The sequence below is a fragment of the Drosophila mojavensis genome, unplaced genomic scaffold, assembly GCF_018153725.1.
Source record: "Drosophila mojavensis isolate 15081-1352.22 unplaced genomic scaffold, ASM1815372v1 contig_19, whole genome shotgun sequence".
Lineage (NCBI taxonomy): Eukaryota > Metazoa > Arthropoda > Insecta > Diptera > Drosophilidae > Drosophila > Drosophila mojavensis.
The window spans coordinates 3,684,545-3,700,270 of record NW_025318726.1 but is presented as its reverse complement, the minus strand read 5'-3'; the positions used below and the strand labels follow the sequence as shown (position 1 = coordinate 3,700,270).

At 36.8% G+C, this 15,726-nt stretch overlaps 3 protein-coding genes and 1 long non-coding RNA gene across 5 annotated transcripts; 3 read left to right on the top strand and 1 right to left on the bottom strand.

Annotated features, from left to right (window-relative positions):
• The first annotated feature begins 52 nt into the window (after positions 1-52).
• Positions 53-1,269, top strand: LOC6572162 (nucleoporin Nup37). The gene is made up of 3 exons (XM_001998275.4): positions 53-293; positions 353-761; positions 817-1,269. The coding sequence occupies exons 1-3, from the start codon at positions 150-152 to the stop codon at positions 1,230-1,232; spliced, it is 969 nt and encodes a 322-aa protein (XP_001998311.1). The 5' UTR covers positions 53-149; the 3' UTR covers positions 1,233-1,269.
• Positions 1,270-2,145: 876 nt separating this feature from the next.
• Positions 2,146-3,119, top strand: LOC6572163 (mediator of RNA polymerase II transcription subunit 7). Its single transcript, XM_001998276.4, has 2 exons — positions 2,146-2,584; positions 2,643-3,119. Exons 1-2 carry the CDS (start codon positions 2,255-2,257, stop codon positions 2,973-2,975), a joined length of 663 nt encoding a protein of 220 aa, XP_001998312.1. The 5' UTR covers positions 2,146-2,254; the 3' UTR covers positions 2,976-3,119.
• Positions 3,120-3,736: 617 nt separating this feature from the next.
• LOC6572164 (synaptic vesicle glycoprotein 2C) lies at positions 3,737-8,769 on the top strand. The gene is made up of 9 exons (XM_001998277.4): positions 3,737-4,070; positions 5,403-5,838; positions 5,913-6,094; positions 6,192-6,373; positions 6,440-6,823; positions 6,988-7,105; positions 7,653-7,812; positions 7,873-8,000; positions 8,554-8,769. The coding sequence occupies exons 1-9, from the start codon at positions 4,025-4,027 to the stop codon at positions 8,607-8,609; spliced, it is 1,692 nt and encodes a 563-aa protein (XP_001998313.1). The 5' UTR covers positions 3,737-4,024; the 3' UTR covers positions 8,610-8,769.
• Positions 8,770-11,846: 3,077 nt separating this feature from the next.
• LOC26527943 lies at positions 11,847-12,627 on the bottom strand. 2 transcript variants are annotated; one of them, XR_001449508.3, is made up of 3 exons: positions 12,587-12,627; positions 12,159-12,369; positions 11,847-12,091 (listed from the first exon to the last, which is right to left on the bottom strand). It is a non-coding gene; the product is annotated as an uncharacterized LOC26527943 (long non-coding RNA). The 2 variants fall into 2 exon arrangements; XR_004364751.2 differs by having other exon boundaries at positions 12,569-12,609.
• Positions 12,628-15,726: the final 3,099 nt, after the last annotated feature.

Below are 15,726 nucleotides of genomic sequence, written 5' to 3'. Positions count from 1 at the left end.
AGTGAAGTTGGCGTCGATTACAATGTTTTACCACACGAGTGGCTACCCTGCCAACTTGCGGCAATCTAATGAAATTACCCAACACTTGTGTAAGAAATTGGCGCCGGCAGATTGTGTTGTTTTATAATTTATAATAAAAGTTAATAAAAATGAGGGCAACAACGGAGCCAGACCACAGCATATTGATGAGTGAACCCATTAACTGCTTCGAAATATGCGAAAATGACTTTGCCTATAACCTAATCTGCGTAGCCCAACAAAAACACATCTCCTTGATACTTATTGGTCTGCCGGCAAGTAATAAAGAAATAAAACAATTGACTATATAATAATATGGCATTTTTATTGTTAGGAGGAAAGCGGGATGTTTGTATGGAATCATGTGCAAGACATTGAGATACCGGATGAGGATGCACGATGTCACAGAATCGCCTTCTCGCCGGACACCTCGCTAAACTGTACGCCAAACAAAGTTACTGTGTGCGCCTCAATTGGCAGGTGCAATTTGACACTGTTTCACACGAATTTGAATGAGTTGAGCAGCGTGCAATACCTGCGTGGACACAGCAGCTACATCAATGATATTGCGTGGGTCTGCGATGGCGAGTTGCTGGCTTCGGTTAGCGACGATTTCACATGCAAGTTTTGGAATATCGCGACGAATTTGGAGAACGTAATCACGTTTTGCCTTTCCTCGGCGGGTATGTCCATTAAAAGCCATCCAGAGGATCCCAGCAAGGTGCTCGTGGCAGAGAAGCGCGGTAGGTAATACCTATCAATTTGAGCTGCAGCCACTATTATCATATTTACTTTTAGGCATCATCCATCTGTATAATGTACGTAGCAAGCAAACAGTGGTCTCTGTCGAATCACCAAAATTTCCACTGATGTCCGCCGATTGGGCAAACAACAATCGGCTTTTTGTTACAGCCTTGGCTGGTGGCGACATTGTCACCTGGGACTTGAGCCGTCCATTTGTGCCTGCTGACATCAAGCAAGTGCACGAGGACGGAGGCCGTGTTGTACGCTTTGCTCCAGGTAGCACCGAGATTGCAATAGCCACCATTGGACGGCCGGATCTTACGTTGAAAGTTTTCGTGGGCAAGTCAACTGTACCGCTAATTGAATCGCCTCTAAAGACGTACGGCGGTCTGGCGTGGCATCAGCGCTTGCCATACATCTGCGCAGTGTCTGATAAAAAGTTATGTTTTTGGAAGGTACAAATTAAATAATTAAAATATCAATAAAGAGATTTTCAAACAGTGGAAATGCTTTTGTTATTTCCAATACTTGTCTCACAGCCCAAAAATTATTATTATTATTTTTTTTTGTGGCTTAGGATAAAATTGTCAAGTTAAAATAAAAATCATTTAAGTTCTGTATTAAATGTATATTTTTTAAATAGTAGGGTGAATTGCCAACTAAAGGGTTTTTCAGTAAGGGCGGGTAGACGTTGAAATGGAATTAAACAAGCTGTGTGTGAGGTATTGACACAATTATTTTTTATTTGAAAGGTGCATATATGCCATTAAGTGTGCAATATGACATCTTTCAAATGTCCGCCACGGCTTTTTGCGGTGGAGCGCAACCGAGTGGTCCAATTTTCAATGCGCCTCGTCACTAAAGATGATTTTTCGCTCAAAACTGGTGTTCTCTTCCAAACGATTTGAAGCCCAGTCAGAGAACAAACGGCGTAGTCTATGGTTATGAACTTTGAGCCAAGTTGAAGTCTGCGAAAGGCCAAGCTCGTGTGCACGGCAAGGAATAGACTGCCACGGGTTCTGCTGTACACTTTCACGGACCGCGGCAATGCTCTTGGCAGATCTTGCTTTCCTTGAACGTACGGGTGTTGGCTGATTGTTTACTGAACCAGTCGTCTCAAATTTGGCCACCAAACGTTTAAGAGTCGACTTGGAAGGGCCACCACGTCTACCGCAAAATAAGCGCAGTGCGCGCAACGTTTGCGTTAATGAGCATTTTGATAAAGTTTTATCATTTGAACGTGTTGTTCAATCGTGTAACTGGCCATGATAATTAGGCATAAACAACAGAATAATAAACAAAATATTAAACAGCTGTTACCAAAACAATGTGGCTGTCACGGGGCGCCAAAATCCCTTTAGTATTTTGGTGTCGTTTGTTTGGTATTTTTACAATTTTTCTAACGGTCATACTGGCTGCATTTATTTTGTAGTCGACTAAGTAAACATAAATCGCAAAAAGTGCGAACCGGCTGTAAAATTAAAAACTTAAGATGTCCGCCGCTGAAACTCAAGTGTCTAGTTTGCCCATGCCACCGGAGCGTTACATCAGCAACTATACAGATGAGAACATTAGGAGAAATCGAGCACCGCGTCCGCCTCCACCACCGTCGCAGCATGAAGTTTACAGTATGTTTGGCATTCAGTATAATAACGACGAGATGATACGCTCTTTAGAGTCGCAAAACATCAAGCGTCTAATACCCATACACTTTGATCGCCGCAAGGAGCTCAAGAAGCTGAATCACTCGCTGCTCGTTAACTTCTTGGATCTAATTGACTTTTTGATACTAAATCCCGATAGTCCGAGGCGCACAGAGAAAGTGAGTGGATCAACAATGTAAATTGAAACAATAATACATATGTATTATATCATTACAGATTGATGACATCAGTCTGCTCTTTGTCAATATGCACCACCTTTTGAATGAGTTCCGTCCGCATCAAGCGCGCGAGACTCTGCGCGTGATGATGGAAATGCAGAAGAGGCAGCGGGTAGAAACGGCTACACGTTTTCAGAAGCATTTGGAGCGTGTACGTGATATTGTTAATAGCGCTTTCGCAGCACTGCCAACACTGTACGATGAAGACGAGCATGGCGGAGCGAAAATCAAAATGGAAGTCGATCCCCTCGAATCGAATGCTGCAGCTAAAAATGACCCCAGCTATCAGCATGATCGCATGATGTGCAAATTGGTGGATTCCATTGACTGAATACGCGGGCATTTACACAAATGCTGCGGAGACTCTTTGTTAGTCAGCAACATATGCCTAGACTAAGCTGAAATATATAGATATATGTATGTATATAAATTTTAGGAACACGTAGAATCGTTCAAAATAAATTTTTTAATGTTGTATTGTATATTTACTATTTACATATAAGTAATTATTTAAACATTCTCAGCTGCTAAGTCAGCAGGCAAAGCGCTTATCACTCGTTTACCTGCCCCCAAATATGATATATCTTATACTTGGTTGCTACCTTTTTGCTTATCATCACTTGTGGGCTGTCGCTGATTAGCAACACGTTGTCTCGGCTATGATGAGGACTGGAGGATGCCTAGATATCTGTGTACAGATGTGCATGCTTATTTAAATGTTTAACCCATGAGTGACAAAGCATTTTCTGGCTACACGATTGTAGTTAGACGTATATCTGTGTATAGGCTGAAAGCCCTCTTTAAAGTCGAGCTATTTTGCACGCTGTGTCTAACAAAACAAACCGGGTTATTTTCTTAGATATAGTAAATGTCCTACGCTACTCCATATATAGTGCACATACTTGATATTTAGGCAAGCTTTGTGTCTATGTATCTTGTGTCTGAGCTTAGGCGCGAATTGACTCGATTTGATTTGATTTTATTTAATCAAGTTTATAACAATTCTTGTATTATTCATTTGAGAAATATTATAAGCGAATACGGTTAATTTAATTACAATCCATTCATAATCTTTATGGGAAGCATGTGTAAGATTTCTTATCTTTGATAAGAAAGTGTTAATGATCTGGAAATGAATCTTCAAATTTTCACTACAAGATGTAATAAAAGCCCTGTGCCATTCAGAAAACTTCGTCATTCGCAGGCAGACATCGCGTAGAGCTGGAAGTACTCGGCAATAGTGAAATATAAAGACATCTGTGATAAATTAATATACTATAGTGCATGTGTAACTTTTGACTGGGACATTTCAATTGACTTGTAACATAAATTACTTCATTTAAAAAATAATTGTCTTTCTCTGATCAGTAGTAGAACAATATGGCCGAGAAAAATATCGAAAATGTGAATCGTGATAAAGGAAAAGGTACAACCTCGTGACACAATGATATATAAATTAATAAAAGAATACATAAAAACCCTCCATAAAAATAATATTAAGTAGGAGCTACTAAAGTTGTTTAACTAATTTACAATATATTATTCGGAATCCATTTTTTTAAAATACTAATATTTATATTTTAAGCAACTTACGGTATACAAAAGTGGTGTGTTTTACATTTTTCATTTAAGAGTACAGGACGAAACATTCTCTTTTTTTTTTTTTTTTTTTTTTTTTTTTTTTTTTACTTATTTCTACTAAAACTTACAATGGAAATAGATTCTTTAGAAATTGACATAAGTAAGGGGAATGAAATCAATTAAAAAAAATATTGAATCAAAAAAAAAAAAATAAATAAATAAATAAAATAAAATGATTATTTTATGTGAAAAGTGTAAAAAAAACTAAAGAGTAATAAAAGAAATAGATATATATATATATATATAGATGAAAAATTAAGTGAATGTGGAAAAAGAGAAGTGAATAATCCAAAAATATTTGGGAACCATTTCAGATTATTATATTCAACAAAAGTATATTTAGTTTGGTACGGCCAAAGGAAATTGTAAAGCCTTGATGCTATAGCACATCAAATCTCTAATCTCATAATTAAAGGGTAACACAGAGGGGAACAATAAAATAGTGAGAACTTAACCATAATATCATAAACGGTTAAAAAAACAAAAATAAATAAATAAAAAAAACTGATGAACAATAAAAAATATATGGTTTTTAACAAAGAAGTGCAATAATACAATATAATTCCTAAATAAACAGCAAGTAAAAGTGCACTTATCATGACAGCTCGCTACGGGACCTGATCTGTGCAAATAGCTGATATTACAATAGATCTACACTTCTTTATTGCACAGGCACAATTAAGAATTGCACAAACATAAACTATTATACTGTAATTTGCCATTTTTAATGGGCTCAGAAAAATAAAAAAATATTTTTGAATTATCTAGTGTAAAAATTATAATTATTAAAAAAAATATATATATATTTTGAAAATTATTGTTGTTTTTATTTAAATTTAATTTAAAAAAATGTCATTTAATTTGTTTAATTTAAAATATATGTTTTTACTATATAATATATATATATATATATAATAATATATATATATATATATATATATATATATATATATTTATATATATATGTATATTAAAAATAAATAAAATATATAAAAAATGCGTCAAAAAATATTTAAATTTGTTTATATTTTATTTTTCATATTCTTATAAAAAACATTTGAAAATAAAAAGAGTAATTGATTGTTTACCAGTTTTAATTCAAATTAAAAACTTTCAGACAGCGAACTGGATGACGATATCGATGGCAATCCAAAGAGCACAGCGGTAACCAGAACTTGCTCTCCAGAGGACGAGCCCGCAGACTTTGATACGGCTATCACATCAGCGGGCTTTGGCCGCTTCAATCTAATTCTGCTGATCATCGCGATACCGGCGACCTGTGCGAATATGTTTGAGTCGACGACGATGTCGTACATATTGCCTATAGCCGAGTGTCATCTGCACTTGACGCTGACCGACAAGGGTATTTTGAATGCCTGCGCATATGCGGGCATGATCGTTTCCGCCATTCCCTGGGGCTATTTGGCCGACACGAAGGGTCGTCGCATCGTTCTCGTCTATGGGTATTTGTTGACCTCGGTTTGCGTGTTTGGTAGCGCGCTGAGTCAAAATTTCGTCATGTTGGTGACGTTCAAGTTCTTGGGTGGACTCATGTAAGTAAGCTGGCGCTACCTACAATATTTATTTAGCTGGGAATTTACTATGTCAACTAACTGCCGCTACTCAGTGTCAACGGCCCCTCAGCTGTGCTCTACTCCTATCTGTCAGAGATGCACGGACCCAAATACCGATCTCATGTGCTCTTGATTGTGGGCATGATTGTGAGCGCTGCCATTTTGCTACTGCCAATGTTGGCCTGGGTCACCTTTCCCCAGCCCTGGGACTTTGTGCTCTTTGGCAGTCTAAACAGTAAGTTGAAGATAAATATAGTCGGGGATATCCGATGTGCGAGGAATATCTCAGGCTCCGCGGCACTAGCTCAAAATGTTTCTATTTTCCTTCTCAGTTCACAACTGGCAAATCTTTTTGCTGATTTGCGGTTTGCCCAGTCTAATAAGTGGCCTCATTATGTGTCTGATGCCCGAGAGTCCGAGATATTTAATGGGTCAGGGTCGTAATGCGGAAGCTCTGCTAGTGCTGCAAAAGATCTATGAGATCAATACTGGCCAGCCAAAGGATAACTATCCCGTGAGTGCGATTGCTAACAACAAAAAAGAACAAATATATTGAAAATTATTATTCGTTGCACGCCAGGTGAAGGCACTTGTCTTGGAGGGACCCAATCGTGCGGCCCAGAAAGGCGAGGCTATTTACACAGTAGAGGAGAAACCAGAGGCTCCAAAAACCAAATCGCCGCGCAGCCTGCTGGAGAGCCTACGCACCGGCATGCAACAGATCAAGCCCATGTTCCACAAGCCACTGCTGAGTCTCTCGCTCCGCTGCTACACGATGCAGTTCTGCATGTTTCTGGGCATGAACACCATTCGACTCTGGCTGCCCCAGCTGTTCTCCTCCATGGCCGATTATCAGGAAGAGCATGCAGAAGACAATGCCTCGGCCACCATGTGTACCATTCTCGATTACAGCGTGAATCGTACAGCCGAAACGTTGACAAACTATCAAAGCGCCTGTGCTGAGGTGAGACTGTGACTTATCACTTATCACTTATCACTTTTAAACAGTCTTAATTCGAGCTAAGATAATTCGCTTATCAAGCCTCATCATTTACTCTTTTATTTTGCTGCATCACTCTGACGACCTCTGCTTTATCTTCCTCATTTTAATCTCTATCTCTTTTAAAGACTCCAAATATTTCAATAAATATGTATTTGAACAACATCATCGTCGCCGCTTGTGGATTTTTTGGCTATTTCTTTGCTGCTGCAATCATACGTCTAGCGGGTGCAAAACGCTTGTTAAGTGAGTAGCATATTCACATTAAAATAACATTTACTGAAATTTTAAAATAGAAATTCAGGGTATAATGGGCTTGTTGATCTTGATCTAGCCATGTCTTTCAGTCCGTCCACCCGTTTACTCGTCTATTCGTTCGTATGAACGTACAGCTCTCGTAGACTACAAAAGCTAAGGACTTCATATTGTACGTTCACCACCATACGCAGTATGAGTTTATCAGATTTTTTCGTTAACATCTTCCATTCTCTTATTATTTATAATGATCGATAATTGGTTTGATGTAAAGATTTCGTTATTTTTAGATTTTGAATACCACGCTCCCTTTAAGAAAATAAGTATTGTATATACATATATTAAATACTAAACATTTTTACTTTGGAAGAAGCGTAGAAGGATTGGAGTATCAGCCCTTTGCCGGAGGCAGGGTATCTCGTAGTCGTAGAGCTTTCTTACTCCTTTTTTACTGCGTTTTATTTTGCATTTTAATATATTTTTAGATGCATATGTATAAAATATCGTATAATTATCTGTCTATCTATCTTTCGTATAGCCTATGGTCTGTTCATCTCTGGAATTCTCGGAATAGGCCTGTATTGGTCCGTAAATAGTGTGATGACAATTGCCCTATCCTCTGCCTATGTCACTGTCGGCGGAATCGCTGTCTCGTCTCTTCTGGGCGCTGTTGTTTCGCTCTTTCCCACGCAATTGCGGTAAGATATATACATAATATGCGATCAAATACAAATAAATGCATGTCATATATTTTATAGCTCCTTGGTGGTGGCCATCGCCATGATGTGTGGTCGCTTGGGCGCGCTGTCTGGCAACCTGCTCTTCCCGATTTTAATACAGATCGGCTGTGTCCCGCCCTTTGTGATGGTCGCATTTGTCATGCTGTGTAAGTTTTATACTCATTCACGAAAGTGAAATATTGAAATTTTTCCGATCCGCCCACTAGGGGCGTGACAAACCGGAAAATACGTTTTCCGAAATACCAGCATTTGAGCTCGAACGCTGAAATTTGGAATGTAGATTCGTGCTGATCACCCATCATCAAATAGCTATTGCGTATATATCTACGCCTATTAGAGGTGTGGCAGATAGGGTAAAACTGTATCTTCTGGAGTTTTACAGCTAGCACGCTGAAATTATGCATGTGAACTAATGTTACGATTCTATAAAGATTGATGAAATTGATATGTCCAGTAAGGGCCACTGGGGGCGAGGCAAATCGGATCTAGAGATATAGTAATTATTCAAATTCTGCTATATTTTCATAGAGACCTGATTTGGTATATACATATACTCGGGTCAACCAAGACCGCAAAAGTTTATATCTTCTACAGTTTAACAGCTAGAAGCTTTGGATAGTTGAGTTACTAGTAACTGCTACTCTCTTTAGAAACGTGTTTTATATATTTAATTTGCTTATTTTATATTTTTATTTCCAGTTGCTGGTGTGCTGTCTATTTTTATTCCCAATCCAACGAAAGCTGTTTTCGCATAAATGTTTAATAGCTTTATTGTAGCTTTTAAGTTTTCAGATAAATATTGCTTAGGATATCCTGTATATATTGTAGAATCGTAGTCTTTCTTCTCATGTAACATGTATTTATAGAGAACAAAATTATATATTTGAAGGCTTTTTGCTTTCAGTTATTTTTAAAGTGATTGTTTTATTTTAGTTAGTATTCTTAGTGTTTAATTTTCTATGTATAACATGCTAATCTTGTAATACATGTATGTGTAATGTAGACCTATACATTTATTAGTTTACTTATTTAGCTCACATACTCAATATATATTTATGTATGGCTGCTCAATTCGTCCAAAATATTATTTTGTGTCTCAAGTGTGAGGCCGTAAATGTGTATTCTCTTCCTTCTCATGACGTTGAGAACGTCGAACCAGTCTTTCGCCTGTAAATAAAGAGAATTCATTTGGTTGCTTTCATTATAATATAATAATCAAACTTACTGTTTTAAAAAGTTCATAGCACTCAGCCCAATTATGACAAGAACAGATTTAATGCCATCTTAACATTTGGCCGTGCAACCCTAGCAAAGGTCAATTTGTGGACGTCACCCGCTTTGATATTTATCACCTTTGTTAATATGGCCACGGATTTCCCGGCACATTCGAACACCTTTAAGGAAAAACCTGAGCGAAATTGCATTTCAATAAAAAGTACAAAAAATTAAAAAAAAAAAAACAAGTAAGAAGGCTCCAGTCGAGACTGCTCGACTAGGAGATACCCTGAACCCTCCAAGCTGATATTCTAATCATTCTGGTCTTCTTTTATGCACACATACATACACATGCACTTAGAAGCACGCGCTCTGCCAACTGCGCTTGGGCTGCGCTGCAATGTGGGCAATATTATGAGAATTTATTTGTTGAATAATTTCTTTTGTAGACATACAATCTTAATGAAACTTTCAGAGCGTAATCATATGGTTAAAATGTGTGTACATTCCAAGGCACAAGTCTCTAGTACTTGAAATGCGTCCATTAACTCTATATAAAACGCAAAGTGAAGTCTCCAGGTTTAAAAGTGTTCAAACTAGGCTGAAAAAACCAAGTCGATTTTTCAATTATTCTCGATAAAAAAGTTATCGGATGAGTTATCGAAAAAATAAAGCAAACGCGTACTGCCTATGGTATTCACGAGTATGCATGCCAAATTTCAGCTCTCTAGCTCTTATATCTTCTGAGATCCTTTTGCTCATACGGACGGACAGACGGACAGGGATATATCAACTCAGCTCGTCGTCCTGATCAAGAATATATATACTTTGTGGGGTCTGCCACGCCTCTTTCTGCTTGTTACATATATTTCAACAAAACCATTATATTCAATAGAATATGTAGATCATATGCTGAAAGTTTCATTAAATTCCGTTAAGTCAATCGACGTTAAAAAATAATAATATGTTTGGCCAATTAACAAACGCACGTGCAGCAGCTTCGTATGTATACGTGTGCACACATACATTCAAATTTCTTCTAGGCATTCTTAGAATCACATCACCTGTTAGTTTGGTTTAGTTTTGCTAGATGGCGCTGCAGCAGTGAATCTATTTCAGTTTTGCCAGCGCGGCTTCCAAAAGTGAGGTGGTATAGTGAGTAGGGGCGTGACGCTCGATCGAGAATCTATTTCGGCGCTATTGAAGCTAGAGACTTGAAATTTGGAATACATACTCGTGTATATCTCCGATTTATAAAGTGTTAAAATTTTCCCGATCCGCCCACTAGGGGCGTGGCAAATCGGAAAATGCATTTTCCGATATACCAGAAATCATGTTAGTTAAAGAACTAGAAAGCTGAAATTTGGTATGTATGTCCGCGTCGACCACCCAGAATCATGAGCTATGGCGGATATATCTACGCCCATTGGGGGCGTGGCAAATCGGATAAAACTGTATCTCCTAAAGTTGTAAACCTAGAATGCTGAAATTTTGCACGTCAGCTAATGTTATGATTCTATAAAGATATAAACTAAAGATAAAATTATAAGTCTACGCCCATTAGGGGCGTGGCAAATCGGACCTGAAGATATAGTGATTTTTTATGTTCTGCTATATTTTGGACACTATTGATGCCAGAGACCTCAAATTTTGTATATATACTCGATCTGATCACCCAAGACCAAAAAGCTTTGTCGGATATATGTCCGCCCACAGGGGGCGTGGCAAACCGCAAAAGCTTATATCTCCTAAAGTATAATAGCTAGAAGCTTCAAATTTGGATAGTTGAGTTATTGGTAGCCTTCCCTATCGATTCCTCAAAAAATTATTTTGACGTCTATTTAGGGGCGTGGCATATCGGAAAATACCCTGTAATTTTTTTGAGGGTAAGCATTCAAGCTTTGCAGTTATGGTACCGTTATCTCGTTCTAAGAACTGACCAAAAATGAGGTGTCTACGCCCAGTAGGGGCGTGGCAAATCGGAAAACCTGTATATTCTACAGCATTAGAGCGACACTTAACTACTAAATTGTTGATGGTATGTGAATGAGTATTCCGCAGTCTGTAACGCCCGACTGCAACGTTCTTACTTGTTTTTTATTATTTCAAAATGTTTATATATTTTATGAAATGAGTTTTGTATTTCATTTATATTTTTAAATACATCGAAATTGAAATTTTAACCATACTAAATGTGCATTTTTATTAGTTTAGTTCAGGGTAGTCGAGCACTCTTGACTAGAGTTTTCTTACTTGTTTTTAAATTATATAGATTTATATAATTAAATAGTTTTTAAAATTTTAAGTACAAAAAAATTTTTCTTTAAACAAAATTTTAACACAGTTTGTTATCTTTGTGATGCGGCCGGAAAAGAATGAATTGAGCCATGTGGCTCTTTTTATAGGACCTTAAGCCTCTCTCATTCTCTCTTTTGGTACGAAGTGAAGCTGGGTGCAGTTTGCCAGCTGTGTCCCAAAGCTTTAAAGGTTTTCTTAAAAGCTCTAGTGCGAAAGCTTAGATTTTGAAAGCTCAGCTTGGCATTGCAGTGCTGGCAACAAAGTTGTCGGAAATGGTATGCACTCTATATATATGCATGCAATGACCATTACAATTTGTAATTAGATTAAACGTATAAAGAAGTGCTGAATACAGATGTTAAATAAGTACAGTTACAAGTGTCAAATGAGTAATTTTAACAGTTTCAGATGTCCGGTGCATTTCGAAAAGAGAAGTCTTAGGTACTCAAGCTGGTTTAGTTCAAAACCAATTTGTAGACTTAAATTGGACAAGCTCAATTTATTTGCCGATTATGAATTGTATATTTGAATATGCGTTATATATCTAAAACCAATTATAGCTGTTACTATTGTGGTTTTAGTGGTAGCGGTAGTGGTGTTTCTGTCTTCAATAGATCGTATATGATACCGGTAGTGGTGTTTGTGTCTTCATTAGATCGTAAATGCTATCAGTAGAAGCATAGCAGCCCGACGCTAAGATAGCTAGCACAGCAGAGAGAAGTATCTGTGAGTAAAGGCAACAAAAAATAAGATAATTAATTTTTAGAGAGTAAACATATTTGTCTTCATACCAGTTTCATGTTGATTTTAGCTTCCGTTAAAACGAAGATATCACTTGGGCTTGGCCCTTCCATTTTATACTCTTTTCGAAAGCATGACTACAGCGAATCGTAATAGCTATGCGTATCCGTGATGTATCAATTTCACAAAATAATTTCCTTAACTTCTCCGAATTATAATATTACTAGTTGTCCCGGCGAACTTCGTACCGCCCAACAGTCTCTATATATATAAAACAAAGTAGAGTTTGTTACAAAACTTATAATTCGAGATCTGCTGCACCAATTTTCATGGTTTTTGATTTGTTAGATTTGTCTCTGCCCCGAATTGGAAACAGGCATTGTATTTTTGAGTGCTCGCTAGAAAAGTAGGGAACGCAAGGGCTTTGGTGGCGGGGCCACTAATGGCAATGTCACTTTACCACTAAGGCAGCACAAACCGGGCGTTTCACCAGCAAACTTCAATGCGCCACAATGCTGGCAAACAACGTCCATTGGACCAATGCAAACTAAACGATTCAAGCTATAGTCAATGGTGCAATCATATCGAAACGCTTCTCGATTCAAATCAATCCTTGAACCATTTCTTATTGCCATTTCACGGGCTGCCTCTTTGAGAAGCACGAATTAAGGCCCTTCTTTGCTGGGTACTAACGCGGAGCCTTTCTCGGGCGATTTCTCGCTCTTCGTCAGATAATTGACTCGCGATATTCCGTTGCCTAATTGCATTATGGGTCCGCCGGGAAAGATTAGATCTTCTAGAACGCGGCATTTTTATTAATAGTAATACTGCCCTCGCACAAAACCATATAAAACAATCGAGAAATATAAATATAAATAATTTACACAAATTTATGTTTGAGACAAACAAATACCTGAACATTCGAGATATTTAGCTTTTGTACGCAAGCGCACAATTATTATTTATAAAGTTTAAAAGTCCAAAAATATAAAAAGCCAAAAATACACTTTTTAATAATTAACTTTTTTTTTTAATTTCGAATTTTTTATTTATTTTTGATTAGTCAGGTTTTAATCTTTCGATTTTTTTTTAATTTTTGCAGATTTTTGATTTGAAATATTTATTAAGTTTAAAAGTCCAAAAATATAAAAAGCCAAAAATACACTTTTTAATAATTAACTTATTTTTTTTTAATTTCGAATTTTGAATTTTTTATTTATTTTTTGAACAGTCAGGTTTTAATCTTTTGTTTTTTTTGAATTTTTGCAGATTTTTGATTTGAAATATTTTTCTTTTTGATTTGGAAAAATTTATTTTTATTTTATTTTTTTATTTTTTTTTTTTGAATAGTCTTTTTATACCCTGAACCCATTGAAAATGGGAAATCAGGGTATAATGGTTTTGTTAAAAGTATGTAACAGGCAGAAGGAGGCGTGGCAGACCCCACAAAGTATATATATTCTTGATCAGGGCGACGAGCTAAGTCGATTTGGCCCTGTCCGTCTGTCTGTCCGTCCGTCCGTCCGTCCGTCCGTCCGTCCGTCCGTCCGTCCGTATGTATGAACGCGTCGATTTCAGAAGATATAAGAGCTAGAGACTTGAATTTTTTTTCCCTAGGTCCGTGTATATCACGCGCATATCAAGTTTTTCTTTATATATCGATAACTACTCCCGATATTTTATTATCGATCAAAAACCTTATCGAAAGCAAGTTATTTAATTATATCTTCTACACCTTTAGAGCTAGAGCTTGCAAATTTTAAATGTAGACTTATATGTATTTTATATAATTTCGATTTTTGTTGTAATTTACCCCCCACCCCTATATCCACCCCCTCACCCTCACCTTTGTAAAAGGCGTATTTCAAGTACTAGAGACATGTGCTTTGGAAGGTACATACATTTTCACCATATAATTACGCCCTAAAACTTTCATTAAGATTGTACGTATAGAAATTAAATTATTCAACAAATAAATTCTTATAATGTTACCTACACTATAGCGCTGCCCAAGCGCAGTTAGCAGAGCGCATTCTAATACGTGTGTGTGTTTTTTTTTTTGTTGAATAGTCTTTTTTGTTTTTATACCCTGAACCCATTGAAAATGGGAAATCAGGGTATAATGGTTTTGTTAAAAGTATGTAACAGACAGAAGGAGGCGTGGCAGACCCCACAAAGTATATATATTCTTGATCAGGGCGACGAGCTAAGTCGATTTGGCCCTGTCCGTCTGTCTGTCCGTCCGTCCGTCCGTATGTATGAACGCGTCGATTTCCGAAGATATAAGAGCTAGAGACTTGAAAATTTTTTTCCTAGGTCCGTGTATATCACGCGCATATCAAGTTTTTCTTTTTATATCGATAACTACTCCCGATAATTTATTATCGATCAAAAACCTTATCGAAAGCTAGTTATTTAATTATATCTCCTACACCTTTAGAGCTAGAGCTTTTTAAGACTTATATGTATTTTATATAATTTCGATTTTTGTTGTAATTTACCCCCCACCCCTATATCCACCCCCTCACCCTCACCTTTGTAAAAGGCGAATTTCAAGTACTAGAGACTTGTGCTTTGGAATGTACATACATTTAAATATTATGATTATGTTCTGAAAGTTTCATTAAGATTGTACGTCTAGAAATTAAAATATTCAACAAATAAATCCTTATAATGTTTCCCACACTGCAGCGCAGCACAAGCGCAGTTAGCAGAGCGCGTTCTAATACGTGGATGTGTATGTACGTGTGCCGAAAAGAAGTGCAGAGTGATTAGAATATCAGATTAGAGGGTTCAGGGTATCTCCTAGTCGAGCTGTCTCGACTAGAGTCTTCTTACTTGTTTTTTGTTGAATAGTCAGGTCTGCTCGAGGCTGTGCCGTAGACTGACTGACTACATTTGTTTATTTACTTCTATACAGGACCGAAACTGTCACTGTTGTCAAGGCTACTGAGTATAAATGGAAATTTGAATCTTTAAGGAAAAAACCGCGTTTTTCAAGTATTCGTCAAATTTTTTTCAGTATTTTAAAGATCTACTGGCCTACTCGTGGAGGAGACAAATCCAACAAATCAAAAACCATGAAAATTGGTCCAGCAGATCTCGAGTTATAAGTGCTAAGACACTTTTACACAACTCTCTTTTATATATATAGATTTGCACTGGAACTAAATCATGTGTAACATCACATTCACTATACTTTCAGGACGGAAGTCTCTAGTACTTGAATTTTTTATTAATTTGGATATGAGCAGGGGAAAAAGTTGAGTAGTATCCGATTTCCAAATAATATTTAGATTATAAGTTAAGCAGATCTAGATCAGCTTCAAATATAACCAATAAGTCAATGAGTTTGCATTTTTGCTAAATTGGCTAACATTCAATAGAACACGTAGCTCATATTTATGGGGACATTTGAAATATCAACCCACATCATCTTTTTAGATTCATTACTTGAATCATTATTGATTATTTTCTCGGGTTGTTGAAAATATATAAAATATCAATATATTTATATTTTTTGTGTAAAATTATATTTATATCGGAATATTTTTTACCCAGGTATCGATCTTTATACGATATTTTTCATATATTTGTGTTAGTCACTGTTGGAATTAG